We start from the raw sequence: 24,012 nt of genomic DNA, 5'->3' as shown, positions 1-24,012 counted from the left end.
GTTGATACACAGAAGTGCCAATCATACTAGGTAACCTGTATGCTTACCAGTTTCCCATTTAATGAAGTGTGAAGACTTATTGTGTTACAGATATCTAGTTTGTGGGTTTTGTTGTTGTTGTTTGTTTTTTAACATCAGGCTTCAAACATGCTTTTCCTCTCAGTCATAATTCACTGAGTGACCTGAGTAATCTGGAACCCCTTGGGAATGGTGTTGGGTGAAAATCTGTTTAATATATCATAAAGCTTTTGCATCCTGATCTGTTAACTTTGTAGGAGTAATGGCTTGTTTAGTTAAATAATATCTGCACGTAATGTGAAACAACTCAAACTGCTCTAAGTTGCCAGGTAAATGGAAGGTGAGGGATGGCTTAAAGGTAGCTCAGACATATATGTATGCCACTTACCACAAACTCAGCCCACAGTGGGAGGAACCCCAGTCATTTGTTTTCTAATTGTAGACTCATGCAAAAGAGATGCCTTGTGTCACTGAGGAGTGAGCCACATTCTGGTAAGCCCTGGTTTTCATGAGGGCAGATCTTGCACCAACCTGTAAGTGGGTGCCCATATCCTGTTGCTAAAATATGGTACCCCATCATTAGTCAGATAGTAGAAACACTGGAAAGGGCCTGAACACACATGAATAATCTAACCTGGCCTGTGGGAGGAGATTGGGATAGGCTGGAGGTGGATCAAAGCTGGTGTGTGGCTATGGAAGCCTGGAGAGGAATTTAGTGTTAAATACAGGGGCCCGTTGTCAGCATAGAGGAATCTTCACCATCAGCATGACCTCAGCTACCCTTCAACTCTCCTTATATATTGGAAGACAGTTCCAATGCCACACAATTCCCTCTGGGCCCAAGGAAAATATCAGGGCTTTGGGAGAAGAAAAACTTGCTGTATATAAAACAATATTTCTGAGATAGTCTCATGGAAAAAATTACTTCTCTTGAGCTTTTTTCAATAGGAAGGTTTGTTCAAAGTCAGAATTAATTAGATGATGCTTGACCAGCCCTTGAAGGTTCAGAGCATTTCTAATGCCTTTGAAATTATATACAATTTAGTGTGTGTAGGATTTAACATTCATTTTTTTTTCTTGGAAGAGGGTGTATCTCTTGCCAAAGAACCTGAAAGGATCTGCACCCCCAGAATATTTTGTAGCCACTGGTATGGAGGCCAAGGAAGCCCAACCTTTCTAATCACAGCAGAACAGATCCTGAATAATCATAGCCTTAGATTTTGCCTGGTCTTTGCGTACTTACGTCACCCCTCCACTGGCACAGGGCATCCTGTCTGTCCTGTTCCAGAGATAAGTAGCTAGGCCATCTCAGGTACCTTGGACCAGCTCCCATGAGAGTCCTTACCCAATAGTATCCCTGTAAGTGAGCATCCTAGATGATCTCCCTTTAATAAAGTCATACCCAGGCAAAAAGCAAATGAATTACATTGATGGAAGGACAGGAATAGATGTCCAAACATGGCAGGTAGTGGCATAGTCGGTAATTTCTGTTCTCATGAGGGACAAGGAGAACACGATAGGAAATGGAGACCTGAGTTCTAGTCCTCATTCTGGCCAGCTGATTAACATTGGGTAATTCACCTTCATGCATTTATTTCAGTTTCCCAACCTGAAGAATGAGGAAGTTGGACAAGATTCCTGAGGCCTCCCTAGCTGAGGGCATGGCCTGCTATGAACAAACTCCGAGATGTGGCCTTGTCTACAGAGAGATATTAGGAGAGGACTGGTCTTTTATTAGGAGCAAGTTTATTTTTTTAAATCTTAAATACCAAGCTATATGTTTTTAGACATGTTAGATTTTGCAAATCCATAGGAGTATAAACAAATAGACATACCCAAGAGGAAAAACATCAGTTGTAGGCAGAATCTAGATTTCAGTGATAGGTTAATTTGCTAGTTAGAGCTGAAAGTCAAAGATGGAATATTTCTAATTACAATGGAGTTTTTTTGTTTTGTTTTTTAGAAATGTTCATAATCTTCCCACATCCTACCTCCAGTTCTACTCTCAGCAGATGGTATACATTTAGATTCTTAACCCTTCAGCATACCATCTTTTTTCTTCTCATTAAACTTTGTTTGAATGGATCTCAGAATTCTGTGACAGAATTTTGGTCAAGTCATTTCCATTAAAAAGTATTGATTTTAAAAACTAATAATACACCAAATAAAACAACAACCCATAAAACAAATGGTCCACAAAACATTCTCCTTTCCTTCTGAAGGTTTTATGATGCACTGTAATCATTAACCAATCTCTTACTATTCAACTTAAATGGCCAATTGAGACAAACAGTTCTGAGACCATTCGTCCACCACTATTAAGTCTGGCGTGGCAGGTACTGGGGATAATATTCATTTAGCCTTCTGAGCCTTCTGGGCAGACTTGGTGACTGCCAGCTCCAGTTGCCTTCTTGTCCATAACTGTCTGTCTCATGTCACGGACAGCAAAACAGCCCAGAGGAGGGCAGTCAGAGAGCTCTCAGTACACATGGCCTTGCCAGGAACCATATTGACGATGGCAGCATCACCAGATTTCAAACACTTAGGGCCATCTTCCAGCTTTTTCCCAGAACAGCAATCAATCTTCTTCAGCTCAGAAAATTTGCAACCAATATGAGCCATGTGACAATGCAGCACAGGTGCATATCCAGCACTGATTTGGCCTGGATGCTTAGGATAATCACCTGAGTTGTGAAGCCAGCTGCTTCTATTGGTGGGTCATTTTTGCTGTCACCAGCTACATTGCCACGACAAACATCTTTGACAGACACGTTCTTAACATTGAAGCCCACATTGTCCCCAGGAAGAGCTTCACTCAAAGCTTCATGGTGCATTTCAACAGAATTTACTTGCGTTGTAATGTTTACTGGAGAAAGGTGACCACCATGTCAGGTTTGAGAACGCCAGTCTCCCCTCAGCCCACAGGGACAGTACCAATATCACCAATTTTGTAGACATCCTGAAGGGCCAGATGCAGGGGCTTGTCAGTTGGACGAGTTGGTGGTAGGATGAAATTCAAGCAGCGTGGTTCCACTGACATTGCCATCTTTATGGGTGACTTCCCATCCAAAGCATGTTAGCACTTGGCTCTAGCATGTTCTCATCATTCCAACCAGAAATTGGCATGAATGCTACTGTGTTAGGGTCACAGCCAATTTTCTTAATGTAGGTGCTAACTTCTTTAACAATTTCCTTGTATCTTTTCTGGCTATAGGACAGCTCAGTGGAATCCATTTTGTTAACACCAACAATCAGTTGTTTCACACCCAGTGTGTAGGCCAGAAGGGCATGTTCATGGATCTACCCATTTTTGGAGATGCCTGCTTCAAATTCACCAACACCAGCAGCAACAACCTGGACAGCACAGTCAGACTGAGATGTGACTGAATTATGTTTTTGATAGACTCTGTGTCCTGGGGAATCAATGATGCTCACAAAATAGTCACGGGTCTCGAATTTCCACAGGGAGATATCAATGGTGACACCACACTCACGTTCAGCTTTCAGTTTATCCAAGACCTAGGCTTGCTTGAAGAAGCCCTTCCTCATTTTAGCAGCCTCTTTCTCAAAATTTTCGATGGTTCTTTTATTGATCTCACCACATTTGTAGATCAGATGGCCAGTAGTGGTTGACTTGTCCGAATCTACGTGTCCAATGATGACTATGTTGATATGAGTCTTTTCCTTTCCCATTTTGGGTTTGATTTGGTGGTGTGTTCTGGCGGCAAACCTGTTGTGGAAACAAAAGAAGCATACAATCTTAAAGGTGTCTGAATTACTACTTGGCACGTTAATGTTCTTACTTAGGTCTCTTGACTTTTTTACTCCCTGCTCAGAGAAGGCATTTGAGTCCTTCCATCTATCATGGATTCTACCCTTTTCTAATATTCCTCCCTTTTCCTGGCAGTCATACCTCCAATCATCCACCTTCACTCCAACTTTCTCCTTATGGGCATTCCAATCTTCCTCACAGGCCTTCTCTTCTTCTTTCATATCTTTTCTATCTTAAACATTAAACGAGTTTTTCTTGGCTTTATTTGCCATATTTTTGGTCGCCTTTTAAACCTTTTTCCTTCCCCCTATCCTCCAAATCCTTGGAAGTAAGTAGTTTACACTTACTATTTCTATTCCCTTGCCTTCCTCTTACCTTTGCAGTCTGGATGATCATAAGCTGTCCTGCAACTGTGCTCTCAAAAACAGGACTGCCCACGTTGCCCTTATCTTTGGCATTTGATATGACCACAGGGCAGAGATAGCACCAACACCCAACATTGCCTATGACTTCTAAGCCATTCAGCCAACTTTTGTTGAATACTGAAGCCCGGTTGCCTCTTCCTTCCAAATATTTCTCATCCATCCATTTTTCTGCATGCCCTGTGCCTCTCTGTAAACCAAACCCTCCGCTATCTCATATTTTATCACTATAACAATGTTCTGGCTTCTTCACTTCCAATTCATCCAGTAGAGTATTATATCACTTAAATCTTCCTCATGGCTCACCAGAAATTCACAAATAACTATTGATCCACCCTCAATGTCCTCATTGGTATTAAAAATAATTAATTGCTTAAAAAGGCATTATAGAGGCACAAGTAAAACATTCACAGTGAATAAGAAGGTATCCAGAGAAAGAGAAGTCTTTCTCTCATCCAATTATCATTATCCCTCTCTCTTCCTCCTTCTAAAAATCCTTCTATAAAAATATATAAAAACAATAACAATAAAAAAACATTGTCCTAATTTTTCTTTTTCCCAAAGTCATTTTGTCACTAATCAACTGGTTCAAATTAGTGTTATAGAATGATAGAAATATTTCCTAAATATGTCTTAGATAATATTATTATGATCTGGGGAATTTACTCGTATGTTGGTGTTACTAGTTGCCTATGGTATACAAATATCTCAGTCAGATAACTTTATCAATTGAATCTTCTAGGCAGTGGGCTAAAAAATTAAGGTCTGCGTTCTGCCCTTGATGTACTTAAAAGTTAATGAATATTACATACCCTGATCATTTACAGATAAGTATTTACTGATACTTACAGATACAGTACCAAAAGCATGTGGAGGGAATAACAGAATATTCTTGCTCCCTTTTTAGGAAAGGGGAAAACTAAAGTGGAGAAGTTGGAGAATGTCAAGGTGAAATGTGAATAAGCCTTGAATTCTGCCTGCCTTTGAGTTCAAATGCCTGTTGTTATTTGACTATGGTCTCAGTGTGCTTTTGCTTACATTTTCAGGATGGGTGAACTTATCTGCCTTGGGATGACTGGGCCTGTGTCAGCTCCTCTTGTCCAATTAGCTGTGGCTGGAGGGGCAGTCAGGATCATGAAGGACACACATAGCTGACCATGCCCACCTCTCAGCAAATGCCTTGAGTTCTGGTTGGTCAGTGAATTCTCAGTGATTTTCTGAGAAGGTAATATGGGCTAAATAACTATGCCCAAGTCTGTCTACCATTCTTAACAAGTTAGGTTCTTGTAAGCTTGCCCACAGCTCCATTGTTTAGGCAAGACTAAAAGAGTTGGGTCTTAAATGTAGAGTCTTATTATCTTTTCTGATAATAATAATTTTTTATTTTATATTTTTATTGATTTTAGAGAGGAAGGGAGAGGGAGAGAGAGACAGAAACATTGATGACAGAGACACATCCATCAGCTGCCTGCTGCATGCCTTCTAATGGGGACCAAGCCCACAACCTGGACATGTGCCCTGACCGGGAGTCAAACCTGAGACCTTTCTGGTCCATGGGGCGATGCTCAGTCCATTGAGCTATACCAGCTAGGCTAGCATAAGAATTTTTTTGGGGGGGGAAAAAACGGTTTCTAAAATGTCTTCATTTGTTGATGAAATGGATCTACTTTTCTCCTAATAGTCAATATTTTAAGCTGAGAATATTTCTATTTTCTCCACAATTTGAATTCCATTAACTTTGTGAAATGATTGAAAGGTATAAAGATAAAGCATGAAAAATAATCTGTTGCCATTGCCCAAATAGTTTGCAAAATATTAATTTTGAGACATATGGAGAAATGCTGAAAGTCACTAATCATCTGAGAGATGCAAATTAAAATGAAAATGAAGTATCATGTCACATCTGTCAGAATGGCTACCCTCAATAAATCAACAAGTAAGTGCTGGTGAGAGTGTAGAGAAAAATGAACCCTAATACACTGCTGGTGGAAATGCAGACTGGTACAGCCACTATGAAAATCAGTGTGGAGTTTCCTCAAAAAATTAAAAATGGAACTGTCATTTGACACAGTGATCCCACTTCTAGGAATATAGCCTAAGAAACCTGAAACACCAATCAGGAAGAACATATGCACCCCTATGTCCATAACAGTGCTATTTATAATAGCTAAGATCTGGAAACAGCCCTAGTGCCCATCAGTAGACGAGTGGATAAAAAAGCTGTGGGACATTTATACCACGGAATACTATGTAGCAGTAAAAAATAAGGATCTCTTACCTTTTGAGACAGCATGGAGGGACCTAGAGAGTGTTATGCTAAGCGAAATAAGCCAGTCAGAGAAAGAGAAGTATAACATGATCTCACTCATATGTGGAATCTAATGAAAATAAACTGATGAAGAAAATAGATTCAGAGACACAAATCTCAGAGGGAAGGTGGGGGTGGGTGGGTGGGAAGAGATCAACCAAAGAACTTGCATAACCCATGGACACAGACAGTGGTATGGTGAAGGCCTGGGGTGGAAGGGGGTGGGGGCGAGCTAGAAGGGGTCAATGGGGAAAAAAAGGGGGATATGTAATACTTTCATCCGTTCAACAATGAAGATTTAAAGATAAATAAATAAATAAATGTGAGAAAATTTCAAAAAAAGATTTTTGGATATCTAAAATGAGGCTATATAGGAATACAAGGGGGAATAAAGATCAAAATATGGTAAATTGAATGTGTTATTTAGAACTCTTGGTTGCACTGACAGAAAACCAAATAAAATTGACTTAAGCAAACATCAGAATGTATTATAAATATACTGGATATCTCATAGCAAGCAAAGATATGAGTCAGGAACCATCAGAATCTAGGGTCTGAACGTCATCAGGATCCTCTGGGTGATCTGTTAGAAGTCCACTTCTGGACCAACCAAGACAGCCAGTATGGTCAATGTAACACAACTGCTCCCAGATGACTATATGTATAGAGTAGAGAGGGTGGAACAAGAAGAGGGAACTGTTTTTAGAAGAAGTAAAAAGGGTATCGAACAAAACGGAGATGTCCACCTAATTGAAGAAAAAAAAAAGTGAAGAAGCAAGACAACAACAAAAATGGCTTGTTGAATTGCTTGAATATTTAGAAATAACTGAGATCAGTTTCAATGGTCAAATATTCTCCTCCATTTTCAGGAAAAACTCCTTTATTCAGGGACCTCGTTTGAAAGTTATAGCAACAAATGACAACCTGTAGAATACTTGGTCTATTGTACAATGTTCAATTACTAATATTCATTGTGTACAAAGTACTTCTCTAGATTTTGGAATGTGGGGAGGCAGTTGCAAAGATGAACAGTTCCCTCCCTCAAGGAGTTTACTCTTTAGTAATCTGTAGAATGTAAAGCAAGCTATATTGATTAGGTCAACCTAATATATTTAACTGAACATTTGTTAAAATGCAAGTCCTGTACTCACCTTCCATCATTTCCTCTGAAAAAGAATTGGTGGTCTTTTTTTAAAAAAAGATTATGTCCTATATAATACATCACCACAATTTGTAGTCTGAACTACGATTGCAGTCTGACAAACATATTCAGCTACACCCTACGAACAGTTCACGAAACTACCACCTGGCTTTAGCTGAAGGTTTTCATTTGAAAAATTTTTCCGTCTCTCTTTGTTCCTCACTTCCCTTTTGGGGGAAAACCAGCAAAGAAAGGGGAAGGTAGGTTAGTTCTTATAAGTTATGTAAGTAAACTTTCATTTGTTATTATTATCATTACCATCAAGCCTGGTTTTTAAAAGACTGGGAGTCTGAGTGAAAAAAAGGGGTTGGTGAGAGAGGAGGTTTGGGAAGAGGATACCAGCAGGTGGCGCTTGTCTCCTCTGAGTTCAGACTGTTTCACTCAGCCTAGAATCCTGCAGGAACAAGTGCAACTATGCACACAGCAATGCAAGTGACAAACATGATGCCATACCTTAGCGCGAAGTCCATGAAGTCACAAGTTCCAGACTTTTGCTTGGACCATCACCTTTCTGCATTACCACTTAAAAGACAGGCTCCCCTAATCCCTGGGTTGTATCATTTTCTACTTTACCCACATCTTCATTTCCACTAGCCAAGTAACTTACAGTGACAGTCAAGCCTTGGGTGTAGAGCAAAAATAAAGGCCCCAGAGCAGTGATTTTTCAACCGTTTTCATTTCATGGCACACAAACTAATTACTAAAATTCTGCGGCACACCAAAAAATATATTTTTTGCCAATCTGACAAAAAAAAATAGGTGTAATTTTGATTCATTCATAACGGACAGCTATTGTTATGCTGGCTGTTGTCTTTTTATTATTATTATTGATAATCTAAGGGAAAAGAGGTCAGTGCCTCTGACTAAATAGTCAGGTATTGCATGTTTTAAAACTTCTTAGGCACACCAGTTAAAAATCACTGCCCTAGAGGCCTGTATGGTAGGAAACTCATACATCTTAAAAAAAGGGAAGATAAATAATTCAATCAAAAATGGGCAAAGAACTTAGACACTTTTTGAAAGTGGACATACAGAAGGCCGAGAGACATATGAAAACATGTTCAAAGTCACTAATCATCCAAGAGATGCAGATCAAAATGACAATGAGATATCATCTCACACCCATCAGAATGGCTATCATCAACAAATCAACAAACGATAAGCGCTGGTGTGGATGTGGAGAAAAAGGAACCCTTGTGCACTGCTGGTGGGAATGCAGCCACTGTGGAAGACAGCATGGAGTTTCCTTAAACAGTTAAAAATGGAACTCCCATTCGACCCAGTAATCCCACTTCTAGGAATATATCCCAAGAAATCAGACAACAGCCAAGATTTGGAAACAGCCTAAGTGCCCATCAGCAGATGAGTGGATTCAAAACCTGTGGTACATCTACACAATGGAATACTATGCTGCGGTAAAAAAGAAAGAACTCTTACCCCTTGCAACAGCATAGATGGACCTAGAGAGCATTATGCGAAGTGAAATAAGCCAGTCAGAGGAAGATAAATATCACATGATCTCACTCATTTCTTGAATATAATGAATTACATAAACTGGTGAACAAAAATAGGTCCAAAGACAGAGAAGCATCCAACAGGCTGTCAAACTTCAGAGGGAAGGCAGGGTGGGGTGGGGTGGTGGTGGTGGTAAAGGATTAACCAAAGGATTTGTATGCATGCATATAAGCATAACCAATGGATAGAGACACTAGGGGGGTTGGGGGTGGCTGGGGAGAGGTCAATGGGGGAAAAAGGAGACATATGTAATACTATACGTAATACTTTAAACAATAAAGAATTAAAGTGATAGCCTACCTAATAATAGACAAACATGGTAATTGACCGTACCTTCGCTATGCCTCCCATAGACTAATCAGCATGATATGCAAATTAATAGCCAACGAAGATGGTGGCTAATTTGCATACTGCAGGCAGGGCAGGACAGCTCAGCCGCCAGCACAAGCCGCCATCCTGGGCCACAGGCCGGCCCCAGAAGCCCCAGAGCCGGTGATCGGGGGGAGATGGGGGTTGATGCCTCTGGCCGAGGCGTCAGGCCTGGGTGGGGGGCAAAGCCCAATCAGAGGAGTCTGGGGTCCCCTGCCCAGGCCTGATGCCTGGGCCAGAGGCTTCAGGCCTTGGGGGGGGGGGCTAATTGGTGTGAACTACAGAGGAAACACCTTTCTGACCACTCATTGGTTAAGCTCCCTCTATGCCACTGGTAATATTCTTAGTAACTTGGGTAATAAGAATCCAAAAAGGTGATCTAGGGTTTTTCACCACACTCCTGGCGAAAAAAACGAAGGTCTGCTGCTGGAGGGCTAAAAAATGTCATATCCTGCCCTAGCCGGTTTGGCTCAGTGGATAATGCCTTGGCCTGCTGATGGCAGGGTCTGAGTTCAATTCTGACCAAGGGCATGTACCTAGGTTGCAGGCTCCTCCCTGGCTGGGGCCCAGGTCAGGGCTCATGCAGGAGGCAACCAATCAAAGTGTTCCTCTCACTTTGATGTTTCTCTCTGTCTTTCCCTTTCTCTTCCACATTCTCTAAAAATCAATGGACACATATCCTCAGGTGAGGATAAAAAAATAATAAAGAAATTATTATTATATGAAAGACACATCTTGAAAATGCCTAAAGAAAGTTGTCATTTTTTCATGGTGAAGGGACTGGAGTCCATGTTGATGAAAAAACCTTGCTGGCTGTGGTGATTGGCAGTGGCTGCAGCAGCGGGGTGATGGGGCTGGTGCCTTCCCCTGATCAGCCCAGTCACTTCCCACAAAGGGAGGCCAGACTGCGGCTTAGGCCCTTTCCCCAAGGGGAGCAGGGAACGGGCCTAAGCCATCACTAAGACATCCCCTGAGGGATCCCAGTATGTGAGAGGGGGCAGGCTGGGCTGAGGGACACCCCTCCCCCTAGTGCATGAATTTCATGCACTGGGCCCCTTGTTAATAATAAATGATTATAAGGCAAAAATAAATAAATAAAAATAAAAATCACTGTCCTAGAGAGTTGGAGCTGAAACTTCAGAAAGGAGTGGGACTTGATCAATCTTCTAGCTGGTCTGTGTGTCCCAGCCTTGATCTGAACAAACGTGAATTTGTTTGCAAGCAGACATGTCAGTTTCTGTGCCCCAGGGGTTGAGGAAAAGGAGATGCAGGAGAATACTAATGTGTCTGTGCACAGACTCAACCTGTAACTGAGTTATTGGCCGCTGGGATCACTGGCTTTCTAACCTCTCCTTGCACCATCCAATTCTGGGGCTCAGTCAGGCATAGGCAGCTCTTCTCCCTCATGTGACAATGTATTCTGTCCACCATAAAAACTACACTCATTTTGAAAGTCCTTCCTTTCTGGGTCTGCAGTTTTCTATCATCACTCAGGAAATCTGTTTTTCCTACAGGGGTGGGGAATGTCTGGTGGTGGTGGTGGGAGGGGGGGCAGGGGCAGAGGCTGGTGAAATCATTTGGTCTGGCCCTGCCAAGGCATTAGGGATAAGTTCATTAAATGTTTGACCAAATATAGCAGGCTAATTTTAAGTTTATAATTTTGTATGGCCCCGAGTCATGTTATAAATATCCAATGGCCCTTGGCACAAAAAAGGTTCCCTACCCCTGGTAGCACCTGGGAGTATGCAGGCAGGAGGGCAATCACACACTCAGGGTTGCAAGCTGGAATTCAGGTCCACCTCTGAGTGTCTGGGTTACCTTACACAAGTTTCTTAATTTCCTCTGTACATTGGAAAAAACTTTTGGTTTTTTTTTCCTGCTCTTGGGGCTCCTGGATTAATGACATAATGTAGACTACCTAGACCAGAGCCTGGCTCATTGTATGAACTCAAATGCCAGGGGTTGCCTGTAGGCTTAACAGCGCAGTGGAAAACGGTCTCCGGAGGAACTCTGGGTCAAAAAGCCAGAATAATTCGCAGAATTGAGATAACCTCCCACCTCCCCGTGACCTCACTGCATTTCAATTCGCATTCATTGCCAGGTCCCCGTCTTCTTAGACCTCTAAAATCTCTTGTCCCCTACCGCCGACCCCCGACCTGGGCAGCAAAAAGAAATAGGAGTTCGGAGTCCAAATGAAAATGACCCCCTGCACAGGCGCTCACACCCCTCCCAGTACCGGGATTGCGGGCAGAGAGCAGCCAAGCAGACAGGGCCAGCCAGGATCGCCGCGTAGGAAGTCTCAGAGCTGAACTGACACCCGAAAGAGGAGGAGAGAGCAGCCGGGGGAGGAGGGGAGAGAGCGGCCCAGAGGAGGGCGCTGGGGAGGGTGGAGACACATGCGCGCTGCCTGCCACCGCCGCTGCCGCCGCTGCAGTCCTTAGCTTCCCCAGGACAGGAAACCTTCGAGACCGAGCTGCCACTGCCGCCTCTTCGTCAGCCCCTCGTTCTGCGCCTGCCACTCCGTCCTCCCCTTCTCCCAGCATCTCTCGGTGGAGCGCTGCAGGAACTCGGCACCTGGTGCCGGCTCCCCTTCCCTGGGTAAAGCTGTGACGCCCCCCGCTGCAGCGGCGGAGCGGGGTGGGGGTGGGGGCCCGGGAGAAGATGGCGACGCCGGGAAGCGAACCCCAATCTTTCGTCCCTGCCCTCTCGGTGTCTACTCTGCACCCACATCATCATCCCCACCATCACCACCACCACCATCAGCACCACGGAGGAACCGGAGCCAACGGCGGGGTTGCGGGAGGCAGCGGCGGCAGCAGCGGGGGCTTCAACCTACCCTTGAACCGGGGGCTGGAACGCGCACTGGAGGAAGCCGTCAACTCTGGGGGGTTGAACCTCAGCGCTAGGAAACTGAAGGAATTTCCCAGGACCGCGACCCCCGGGCACGACCTCTCGGACACGGTGCAGGCAGGTGAGAGAGGGGCAGCCAGTGGGTGTAAGTGCTGCCTGGCTGTCATGCCTTCCCCGACACAGCGGCCAGTGTGAGATGTCGCCTCGCTGGGGGTCCATCGGCCGGTGCTCTCCCGAGTAAGGGACCGCGTGGGCGCGGTCGAGGCGGGCTCGGCAGAGGGCACGGTGACCCCCACCTCGCTCGGCGGAGGGCAGTGCAGCCCGGGGAGAGCTGGTTTGCGTTTTGGTCTCCGGCTTCCCCACCAGTGGCGGCCGCGCCGGGGCAGTGGTCGCCAGGCTGGGACTTGCGGGTGCGCTGCGGACGCGCAGTGGAAGTGGGGGTGGGGGTGGGGGTGGGGGTGGGGGGGTTCAGGCGGCCGCGCAGGCTTCCTGGGCTCGGCGCTGGGACTGGGAAGCCGAGCGCCGCGTCTGTGTCTCTGAGCCAGGCAAGCCCTCCTAGCGTGGACGCGGCGCCCATCCTGGGGGGGAACCCAGACAAAGGTGGCGCGCCCTTGGCCGACCCAGGGGCACCGGCGTGGTGCCGCGAGGCCCTCTCGGCGACACAAGCGATAGGGCAGCTCGGTGTCTACAGGGTGGAGGTGCCGAGGCTTCCTCTTCCTGCGTCCGCGCGGAAAGAGCCGCTGCGATTGTCGTGAATCCAAATCCGCAGTCACTGCGCAGGCGGTCGGCTCTGATTCCTTGCTTTCAGCTAACCGCCCACACGGTTTGGTTCCTACCACCGAGGCTACCTAGTTCTCTGTAACCCGATCCTGGCGGGGGCCTGGAAGGGACGGCATAGCCTAATAAAAGAAAAGTAATTAAAGTGAGCCGGTTTTCCTGTGTGAGCCGGACAAGTTATAACTCGCGCCAATGAGCAGCCAGCTTTTTCAAGTTATGTCATGTGTTGACATATTTCTGAGACCTTTGCTTTCTCTTTGGTAGCTGGAGTTCCTGGAGTGGGATCTATAAACAGGAATGGGGCGGTGGAACGCGATTGGGGCCTTGGGATCCCTACAGAACTGACTTGGTTTCCTACCATCCGGTCCAGCTCCTTGAGGGAGTGTTTCCATGTTGGCAAGCGCCCACCATTTCCCAGTGCCCCATTTTGGAACCACTGCCCAGACCTTCTGGCTGTCATCACCTCTTGAGCCCAGTGTCAGACCCCCTGGATTCTGGATGGACTCAGCTCCAGATCTCCCAGTTTCCTCTTGTGGGGAAAGCAGGGGTTCGTTCAGGCGAACAAGCACTTGGCCTTTGGAACTAGGTTTCCAGTGCCTTTTTTTCTTCCTTCAATTCAATAAACATCTATGGAGAGTCCCAGTGAGTATTTAGACAGAGTTCTGAGTTCAGTGGAGGCACACAGGGCCCTTCAGGGTCATTAAACTTTGTAATTTGGATTTAGGGATAGTCAGGAATAGGCAAGAAAGGAGGGAATTTCCAGAGTTGAGCTGTCAACAGCTGGGGAGTCTCTTGATAGGATCTCTTAGTTACATTTTCTCAAGTGGAAGTTATTCCAAAAATTGCCTGAATCATTAACTTAAAAAAAATCTGTTACGTTCTACTTCCCTTTTGCCATAGAGTGTACATGAACTATGGAAGGGTTAGATATGACTGCAGAAATTGGAGCTGGCATGACCAACAATAATAACATGCTTGTACCTCTATTTCAGTTATGCTGCCCTTTATTTCCAAAGTTGGGTGAACTGCTGTGTTGACATTTCTTTGAGAAAAGCTGTGCTTTTAAAAGCAGGGACAACTTCTTTACATTAAGAACTTGCCATATGTGGTAAATGCTTACAAATATTCCTATATTCCTTTTTTGCTTGCGTGTGATGAGCTTAGGTTGTGAGTTTTACAAGTTTTTAATTGTGAACCTCATTTGCACGTGTTTCAATGCTCAGAAAATTCTATTGAGTTAAACTAAGAGGCTTAATGGTAACTCCCATAAAAAATGCAATATTAATAACGGTAGGTGACTGTCACCTTAGTTTGTAGAAACTTACCACAACTCAATAAAGATTAAGAATATTCAGGGTAGTGAGCTATTTTACATGTTAATATCTGAACATGTTAAAGATTTGCTTCTGCAAAATATCTTTGCCTCAGGTCTAAAGCTGAGTGTAAACCAAATGTGTATCCTATCTAATAAAAGAGAAAGATGGTAATTAGCGTACGACCGCTACCCTTCCCATTGGCTAATCAGGGAGATATGCAAATTAACTGTCAGCCAAGATGGCGGCCGGCAGCCAGGCAGCTGATGCGAACAGGGAGGCTTGCTTGCTTCAGTGACGGAGGACTCCAACGTTCCCCGCCTGACTTGCCCGCCTCTCAGCTGCAACTCTAAGCAACTGTGTTGCAAATATAGAAGCTAAAAAAACCCCAGAAACCTGCTTTACTCAGCCGGGCTTCAGCCATCCGGACCGCAACATTGTATCAAATACAGATGGTAAACAAAGGCCAGAAACCTGTTTTCAGCAGCCAAGGCCTCAGAGCTAAAGCTGGCCCAGAATAAAAAAAAAAAAAAAGAAAAAAAGGAGCGGTTGGGAGCTTCAGTCCCAGCCTAAAAAGAGCCCTCAGCCCCTCACCCAGACTGGCCAGGCACCCAGTGGGGACCCCCACCCTGATCCAGGACACCCTTCAGGGCAAACCAGCCAGCCCCCACCTGTGCACCAGGCCTCTATTCTATATAGTAAAAGGGTAATATGCCTCCCGGCACCGGGATCAGCGGAGCCGCAAGGCCTCCGGGCACCGGGATCAGCGTGACAGGGGGCAGCGCCCAAACCCCCTGATCACCCTGCAGCTCTGTGTGTGACAGGGGGCGGGGCCCCAACCCCCTGATCAGCCCTGCTCTGTGGGTGATAGAGGGCGGCACCCCAACCCCCTCCCCCCCATGGGCCCTGCTCTGTGTGTGATGGGGTAGAGCCATAACCTCCCCATCGGCCCTGCCCTGAGTGTGACAGTGGCAGCGCCCCAACCCCCTGATCTGCCCTGCTCTGTGTGTGATGGGGGGCGGTGTCCCAACCCCCCTGATGAGCCCTGCTCTGTGAGTGACAGTGGGGAGCTCCTCAACCCCCTGATCAGCCCTGCTCTGTGTGTGACAGGGTACGGAGCCCAAACCCCCGTGATGGGCCCTGCTCTGTGCATGACAGGGGGCAGCGCCCCAACCCCCTGATCCACCCTGCTCTGTGTGTGACAGGGGGCGGTGCCCAACTCCCCTATTGACCCTACTCTGTGCGTGACGGGGGAGCTCCTCAACCCCCTGATCTGCCCTGCTCTGTGCGTGACAGGGGGTGGCACCTCAACTTCCCTATCGACCCTGCCTTGAGTGTGACAGAGGGCAGTGCCCCAACCCCCAAATCGGCCGTACTCTGAGCGTGACTAGGGGTGGCATCGCAACCTCCTGATCTGCCCTGCTCTGTGGATGACAGGGGGGGGTGCCCCAACTCCCCAATCGGCCCTGCTCTGAGCCCGACCAGGGGCTGCACCTAGAGATTGGGCCTTCCCTCTGCCACCCAGGAGCAGGCCTAAGCCAACAGGTCGTTATCTCCTGAGGGGTCCCAGACTGTGAGAGGGCACAGGCCGGGCTGAGGTACTTCCCCCTCCCCCCCGAGTGCACAAATTTTTGTGCACCGGGCCTCTAGTATATATATATTTGTGTGTGTATATGTATATGTATATGCCATATATATACATACATATATATTACTTTTTATTTCTCAATTACAGTTGGCACTCAGTATTATTATTATTATTTTAAAATATATTTTTATTGATTTCAGAGAGGAAGGGAGAGGGAGAGAAAGAAACATCAATGATGAGAGAGAATCATTGATTGGCTGCCTCCTGCACACCCCCTACTGGAGATTGAGCCTGCAACCCAGGCATGTGCCCTTGACTGGAATCAAACCTGGGACCCTTCAGTCTGCAGGCCAATGCTCTATCCACTGAGCCAAACCAGCTAGGGCAACACTTGGTATTATTTTATATTAGTTTCAGGTGTACGGTATAGTGGTTAGACATTTATATAATTTACAAAGTGATCTCCCTGGTAAGTCTAGTACCCACCTGGCACCATACACAGTTATTACAATGTTGGCTGTATTTCCTATGTAGTTCTTTACAACTATTCTGCAATTACCAATTTGTACTTCTTAATCCCTTCACCCTTTTCACCTAAACCCCAACCCCCCTCCCATCTGGCAACCATCAATTTGTTCTCTGTATCTATGAGTATGTTTTTGTTTTGTGTATTATATTCTTTAGATTCCATATATAAGTGAAATCACTTGTGTTTGTCTGACTTATTTCACTTAGCATTATATCCTCTGGGTCAATCTCACAAATGGTCAGATTTTGTTCTTTTTTATGGCTGAGTAATATTCATTAGTATATGTGTACCATATCTTTATCCAATTATCTGTGGCACCCTATGAGCACTTTGGTTTGCTAATGTAAATAATGCTGCAATGAGCATAGGGTACATATTTCTTTTAAAATTAGTGTTTTGGGGTTTTGGGGATGCCTTTTATCTCTTTTTCTTGTCTGATTGCTGTGACTAGGACTTCTAATACTATGTTGAATAAAAATGGTGAAAGTGGACATCTTTTTCTTGTTTCTGATCTTAAGGTAAAAGCTTTTAGCTTTTCTCGTCGAATATGATGTTAGCTGTAGTTTTGTCATATATGGCTTTTTTATGTTGAGGTAGATTTCCTCTGTTCCTTCTTGGCTGAGAGTTTTTATCATAAATGAATACTGGATTTTGTCAAATGGTTTTTCTGCTTCTATTGATATAATCATGTGCTTTTTATTTTTCATTTTGTTAATGGGGAGTATCATGTTAATTGATTTGTAGATATTGAACCAAACTTGCATCCCATGAATAAATCTCACATGATCATGATGTATGATCTTTTAAATATATTGCTGAATTTGGTTTGCTAATATTTTGTTGAGGATTTTTACATCTATGTTCACCAGGGATATTGGCCTATAATTTTCTTTTTTTGTAATTCTAGAGGCCTGGTGCATGAATTCGTGCACCAATGGGGTCCCTTGGCCTGGCCTCCGTGATCGGGCTGAAACCAGCTCTCTGACATCCCCTGAGGGGGTCCCGAATTTCAAGAGGGTGCAAGCCAGGCCAAGGGACCCCTCTGGTGCACAATCGGGGCCAGGGAGGGACCACAGGAGGGCTCCAGGGCGTGTCTGGCCTGTCTCACTCAGTCCTGATTGGCCGGACCCCAGCAGCAAGCTAACTTACCGGTCGGAGCATCTGCCCCCTGGTGGTCAGTGCACATCATAGCGAGCGGTTGAGCAGTCTTAGCATATCATTAGCATGTACTCTTTGATTGGTTGAATGGCCAACCAGATGACTGGACACTTAGGATATTAGGCTTTTATTATATAGGATCTTTGATTTTGCAATCAGGGTAATGGTGACCTCATAAAATGATCTTGGGAGTTTTCCCTTCACTTGAATTATTTTTCAGTAGTTTGAGAAGAATAGATGTTAACTCATTTTTGAGTGTTTGGTAAATTTTATCTGTGAAGGCATCTGGTCCAGGGCTTTTGTTTGTTGGAGTTTTTTGATTACTGATTTGATTTCCTTGGTAGTCATCAGTATGTTCAGATTTTCTGTTTCTTCTTGATTCAGTCTTGGAAGATTGTATGTTTCTAGGAATTTACCCATTTCTTCCAGATTGTCCAATTTATTGATTTGTATTTTTTCTTATAATCCTTTTTATTTCTGTGATGGCGATTCTTTATCCCCTTTAATTTCTGATTTATTTATTTGAGACCTCTTTTTTTTTTCTTGATGAGTCTGAAAACCAAATGTATTCTGTCCTTTGTTCTGAAGACATTTACTGAGCACTGTTCCTTATTTGGAAGAACAAAAATCAAAATAAAGCAAGAGTTAAAATTACCTCCAGTTTGCACTGTGTGAGTGGATATAATGAGTAGTAGCATATACAATAAAGATAGTGGTTCCTCCTGGATTAATATTTAGTTTACAGAATATCTCTTAAAATCAGAATGGCACATGAAGGTCTTTAAAGACCTAAGATTAAAGTGTACTTTTTGATAAATTTTATAAGATAGGAGTGGCATAGAAATATTTTCCTCACTGTTCAGTTGTACAATAGAGGCCATTTAGTTTCTACCTTGTAAAAGTACCTCTTCTGACTGCCACCTATGCAGAGTGCAGTTTTCTGCACTCTTGGGCCATGCAACTGATCTGAACAGAAGATGTAAACACAGCAACATAGAGATCCTGGGCCACTCAGTAGATGTCTAAAGTCATTCAAATGCAAACACATTTTTCATAAGGAAAAAACTCAGACTCTCACTTTGAGCCTGTTGAGTACTGATTTTGAGTTAAAATAGTTTTGTTGTCAGGGTCTGGTCTTTTTGCAGGTGAGAGGGAGGAAGAAAGGCTGATCTACTCAGGTTTGGTGACACAGGTGACACTGGCTGAATGGGAGAAGTGTGAACAAAAGAGCCGTGATTAGCACTTGGTGTGTGCACTGTGCTATCTGCATTATTCCTCTCAGTCTTCTCTAGAAGCCTTTTATTCATAGCATCATTTACAGCAGGGGAGATTTCGATTAGGAGAAGTCAGGTAATATGCTCAAGTTCATCCCCTGACTTAGATGGTGAACTGGTGACTGGACTTTGACAATTTCACTTTAGTATTTGCATTTTTGACTATATTCCTATTAAGCAGGGAAAAGGTGGGAAGGAGCAGAATCTGGGGATTCAGTAAAATAACATTTATCCCATAAATACCCATCAAGCACTACTAAGTGCCAGGCACTGTTCTAGGCAGCGGGCATATAGCAGTGACCAAAAGAGAATCCCCGTATCCATTCTTACAGAGTTTTCATTCTACTTGGATGGGGTTAGGGAGATAATTAACAAATTTATTTTGCTGGATGAGTAGGAAGAGTTATAGTATACATATAATATCTTTGTTTTTAGAAATATACATGCTGCATTGTATTAAAGGTGACTTGAATAGCTTGTAACAACAACAGCACAAACGATGACTAGTAATGAATATAAAGAGGCATAATATTGAGCCTGATGAAAAGTACTGCACCAATCTATATACATAAAAGCCTGATATGCAAAGTGTCCCCTCGGGAGTTCAACCAATCAGGAGTTTGATCGCTAGCCATGACGTGCGCCGAACAAAGGAAGGCTCTGGCCAGCTCCCGGCAGCCACTAGGGACCCTATCCGTGCACTGGGCCTCTAGTATGTGCATAAGGAAAGAAAATGTTTTTTTTTTCCTCCTCGGTTTATCAAGTAGTGTCATTTTGGGATAGAGAAGTTCAAAAGGGTGTTTGCATGATTTAAAAAAAGCAGATTGAAATGAATGAGTAAAAAAAGAAAGTGTCTGTCTCAGGTTGATTGCAGAAGATTCTAGAAAATAAAAGGAAGTCCTGGGATTTGATGTGCAGAACAATTGTTGAAAATTGGTCTCATTATGGAGAGGGTGAAGTATATCATTGACAATATCTTTGTGAGGAGGCTGGAAGCAGAAAAGACTATATGGGAAATGAAGAGCTTAGGCAGGCAGGAATATAGAATTGAAGCATAAAAAATATTCATTGAAGTCCTGCATATGCAAGTGCAGAGGATGGTAGTTGATGCAGAGTGTAAGACAAGACAGGAATACAGGAGAAGCAAACAGTTCCAGAAAGTCCTGGGAGCCTCCAGACAGATCAAGGTGATGCCAAATACCACAGATAGACTGTCTGCAAAATTCAGAAGAAATTCAGTTAACCTGGCTAGGGAAGACTTTCATCATAGCGCAGGTGGGATTTGGGTTTGGTTTTGTAGGATGAAGAGAGTTTGGATAGAAATGCCTATGAAGATTCTGTGGTTGGAAAGATAGTTCAAAAATGTGGAGTGAGAACCTGACAGACTGAGATCGGTAAATAAATTAGTAAGAGAGAGCATTTAAGCCTATGGTCATATCCTCCCACCCGACTATCGCTGTATAATGGGTAACAGAGCATAGGGCTCTTACGCCCTTTAATTTGGACATGGCCCACAGGCCTGGGATTTGTCAGCCTGTGAGACTAAAGCCCTAGTCTGAGCTAGCTCTCTCAAATGTCTGTACACATTCAAAGAATTTTCTGTGAGATATGTGGGCAGGCTTATCTACTGAAGGCTGCCTTCCCCATCCCAGTACCATTCTATAGCAATGGAGTCCTTGGGATATTAGGACTCTTTACTCATTGGAATTCACACAGGGCTTGATAAAGAGAAATCTCTTTGTTGTGAAAAACATGTTCTGTTCCATAATCTTGGCCATAAAGATTTTTCATTACAAATGGAATGACACTTTTGAAATCACATACTTAAAAAGTTATACTTAATTTCAAATTGTTTTCTGCTATTAAATTTATTAGTTACTACTGTAACTATCATTTATTGTATTCTCTACCATATTAATACCTATTTTCATTACATGTATTCAAAATACTTCTCCATTAATAAGTGATGAGTCACATCCTTTTTCTTCCTATTATTATCTTTTTCTTCTGTTAGCTTTAATTTCCTTCTTGTTAAGGTGTAAAGGCTTCTAAAGTAAAACTTTTAGAACAGCTTAGACAATATATATCGTGGCTAGGAATCATACTCAGATGTACTCTTCCACTAGTCTGTGTATGGTGAAAACCGTCTCCACAGACAGACTGCTGGCATCATTGTTTGCATGATAGACCGCTCTTTATTGAAAAGGTAGGGGCACACTGCTCATGTTTCTAGAATAATATATACAATTATAGGCCATAGAATGTAAAGTTTTGTTCTGTGCCAGTTTATAAAGGACATCCAAGGTTTGACCTTCATCACTGAAATGACTCCACTGGATAGTCTGTCAGTCACTGCAACATCTTATTTGATTTTTGGCATACCCCACTATTTCAAAATTTATCTAAATAACTGACTAAATTTTTTTTGAGTTTTGTTGCAAACTTAAATTTTTTCCTGCTGTGGTTTAGCAATTCTTCAGTGTAAGCATTTAAAGGGTAGATAGATACCTTTTGAAATCCATGTTGATGTTGATCAGTTCAGAAGTCAATTCCTTTTTGCTCTTGTTGTCCTTCTGGTGTGTACAGACTTTTTCTATTCTGTTATTCAACTCCATCATTGCTTATTTAAACATAAATTGTTTCCCTATTTTGTGTATACTTTCTATTTTCCCCCTTATATGTCTGTCTGTATCTATATCTATCTAATCTATATGTGTTGATATAGATACAGATGCAACTATAGATATAGATATAGATATAGATATAGATATAGATATAAAGATTTTTTTGTTTACACTGGGCAGCATTTAATTTCTCTCCCCAAAGTCATCTCTCCACAGATGCTGCATTAAGTATGCTTTTCTAGAGTTTGGCAATTTAAATGGCAGAAACGCTATTAACTCTACTTAGGTTTGTTATGCATTCATTTGTCCCGCCATATTGTCTGTGCATCACAAAAACCTGTATGTGATGCCACTTTCCAAGTTTGGTTTAACATTTTAGAAAATTAGACTTCTGCCTTAGCCTTAGAGAGATGCCAGGGGATTCTGGCCTGGGTGTAGATCTGGTAATGCCACCAAGATCACCATTTGTGAACACTTTCAATGATGTGTCTATTGTTGGAGTTAAGGTAAATTGGTGTTAATAGCAGAGTTTATTTCAAATTATAAAATTAAAATTACAATCTATCATAAAAGTTTTAAGAATGTCATCCATAGAACCCAACTACATTTACATATCTGGTGCCTATATGTATAACTTATAAGAAGTCTAGAAGTCTGTCATTGCTGCTAATTTTTGTTGTCTGGAAGTTTTTATGCATCAGAATTTTCAGTTGCTATATTTTAGATAGTGTTTTTGTGTGTGTGATGTAATTTGTATTAGAAAAAAAAAGGCAAGAGAAGGCAAAAGTTAAAAAAGAAAGATCAGAATTCCAAGTAAATCTTAGTTTAGGAAAATTGGGCCTACTAATATAGACGCAAACTTGAAGCATGCCCGTGTTTTCTGCATCTTAATTTAAGAGTTCAGTAGTGTTGTTTCCATGTACTATAGTAAGAAGGAATACATTTGGAAGCCATCTGTTCCCACAAAGTAACTCAAAAATAAAGTGAGATTGTTTACATGAATAGAAAGTTGATGACTGTGAGAATTTGGCTTTTCTTTGTAACAGAAGGGAAATGTTTTTATAGTCAGATTTCTATATATGTTCACAGGCCATAAAGGAGAATATAAGTGGGAAAAAGAAACCAAATTAGAGAACAATTTTTGATTTGCAAAACAGAAATATTTTATTTTTTTGTTTGTTAAGAAAATTTTGCTCCTCTGTTAATATGATGTTGATACCGAGCCATCTCAATTTATAGTATATAGTATACCTCAATTTATAGTATATCCAGGACATTTTTAAGCCATCAGAGTCAGGCTATATGATTTTGGAATCTTCCTTGGTGTTTGCTGTTCTTCCTTCTGCTGTGTTTCCTCAGTCTGTTTGCTGGAGGGGTCCTAAGACCCTGAAGATGAAACAGGGCCAGGAGCCCTTCAGCTCAGTGAGTCTTGAATTTTTCTTCACTGTTCTCTCCAAATGGTCAGAAAGAAGCCACATCTTAGTTTTTTAATTTTCTGGCGTCTCCTGTGGCCTTGTGCAAGCCGACCTTTCAGTGTAAGACATGGAGTTTTGCTACACAATGTATTCCTCTAATATTTTTTTAAAATGTATTTTTATTTATTTCAGAGGGGAAAGGAAAGGGTGAGAGAGATAGAAACATCAATGATGAGAGAGAATCATTGATTGGCTGCCTCCTGCACACCCCACACTGGGGATCGAGCCCACAGCCTGGGCTTGTGCCCTGACCAGGAATCGAGCCATGACCTCCTGGTTCATAGATTCGTGCTCAATCACTGAGCCACACCAGCTGGGCTTTGTTCATATTCTTGATGTTGATGCCCTACAGCATTAGGAGTAGCATTTGTGTGTCTGACCTAGTTCCAGCAACTTAGCTCTGATTTAATTCACTTTATCTCTGCAGGCAACGGTGACAGTTTCAAAGATAGCACTATCCACAGACAGCCTGACTTGGCCTTCCTCTAGATTGCCTTCATTTCACTTTTCCAGGTCATTTCCCTCACTTCCCCTTCCTTCTGCCCTGTAAGATTCTGCTTACTCTCTTTTGTCCATTCCCTAAGCCTGCTCACAACACACAGGATCCTGCCAGCCCCTCCTTGCGGATCTGAGCACTACAAGCCTTGAGGCACCTTTGCATTATGTCCTTATGGCATTTTTTGATAATTATTGCCTTCCTCTTTTGGTATACTTTTCCCATGTTTAAGCTCTTTCCACCTTTATTGGCCTGTGAGGTCTGGCTAGGCAGGCGTTTTTCCTCATTTTTTATGTGCCCTTCATGGCTATCACAGAAAATGC

General features: G+C 43.2%; 1 protein-coding gene and 1 pseudogene across 4 annotated transcripts in view; one reads left to right on the top strand and one right to left on the bottom strand.

The window, feature by feature from the left end:
- Positions 1–1,707: 1,707 nt before the first annotated feature.
- Positions 1,708–6,625, bottom strand: LOC132228299 (putative elongation factor 1-alpha-like 3; annotated as a pseudogene).
- Positions 6,626–11,976: 5,351 nt separating this feature from the next.
- The window catches only part of LRCH1 (leucine rich repeats and calponin homology domain containing 1), a 257,491-nt gene continuing 245,455 nt past the window's right edge, over positions 11,977–24,012 (top strand). Inside the window, exon 1 of one of the 4 annotated variants that reach the window (XM_059684470.1) lies at positions 11,977–12,576. In XM_059684470.1, coding sequence (XP_059540453.1) covers positions 12,267–12,576 — 310 coding nt within the window. In that variant the 5' untranslated portion in view covers positions 11,977–12,266. The remainder of the gene's footprint in view (positions 12,577–24,012) is intronic. The other 3 variants (XM_059684472.1, XM_059684471.1, XM_059684473.1) reach the window with 3 other exon arrangements.

This window comes from Myotis daubentonii, chromosome 2, assembly GCF_963259705.1.
Source record: "Myotis daubentonii chromosome 2, mMyoDau2.1, whole genome shotgun sequence".
Lineage (NCBI taxonomy): Eukaryota > Metazoa > Chordata > Mammalia > Chiroptera > Vespertilionidae > Myotis > Myotis daubentonii.
Note: the sequence above shows the minus strand (reverse complement) of the source record. Positions and strands in the feature narration are given on the sequence as shown.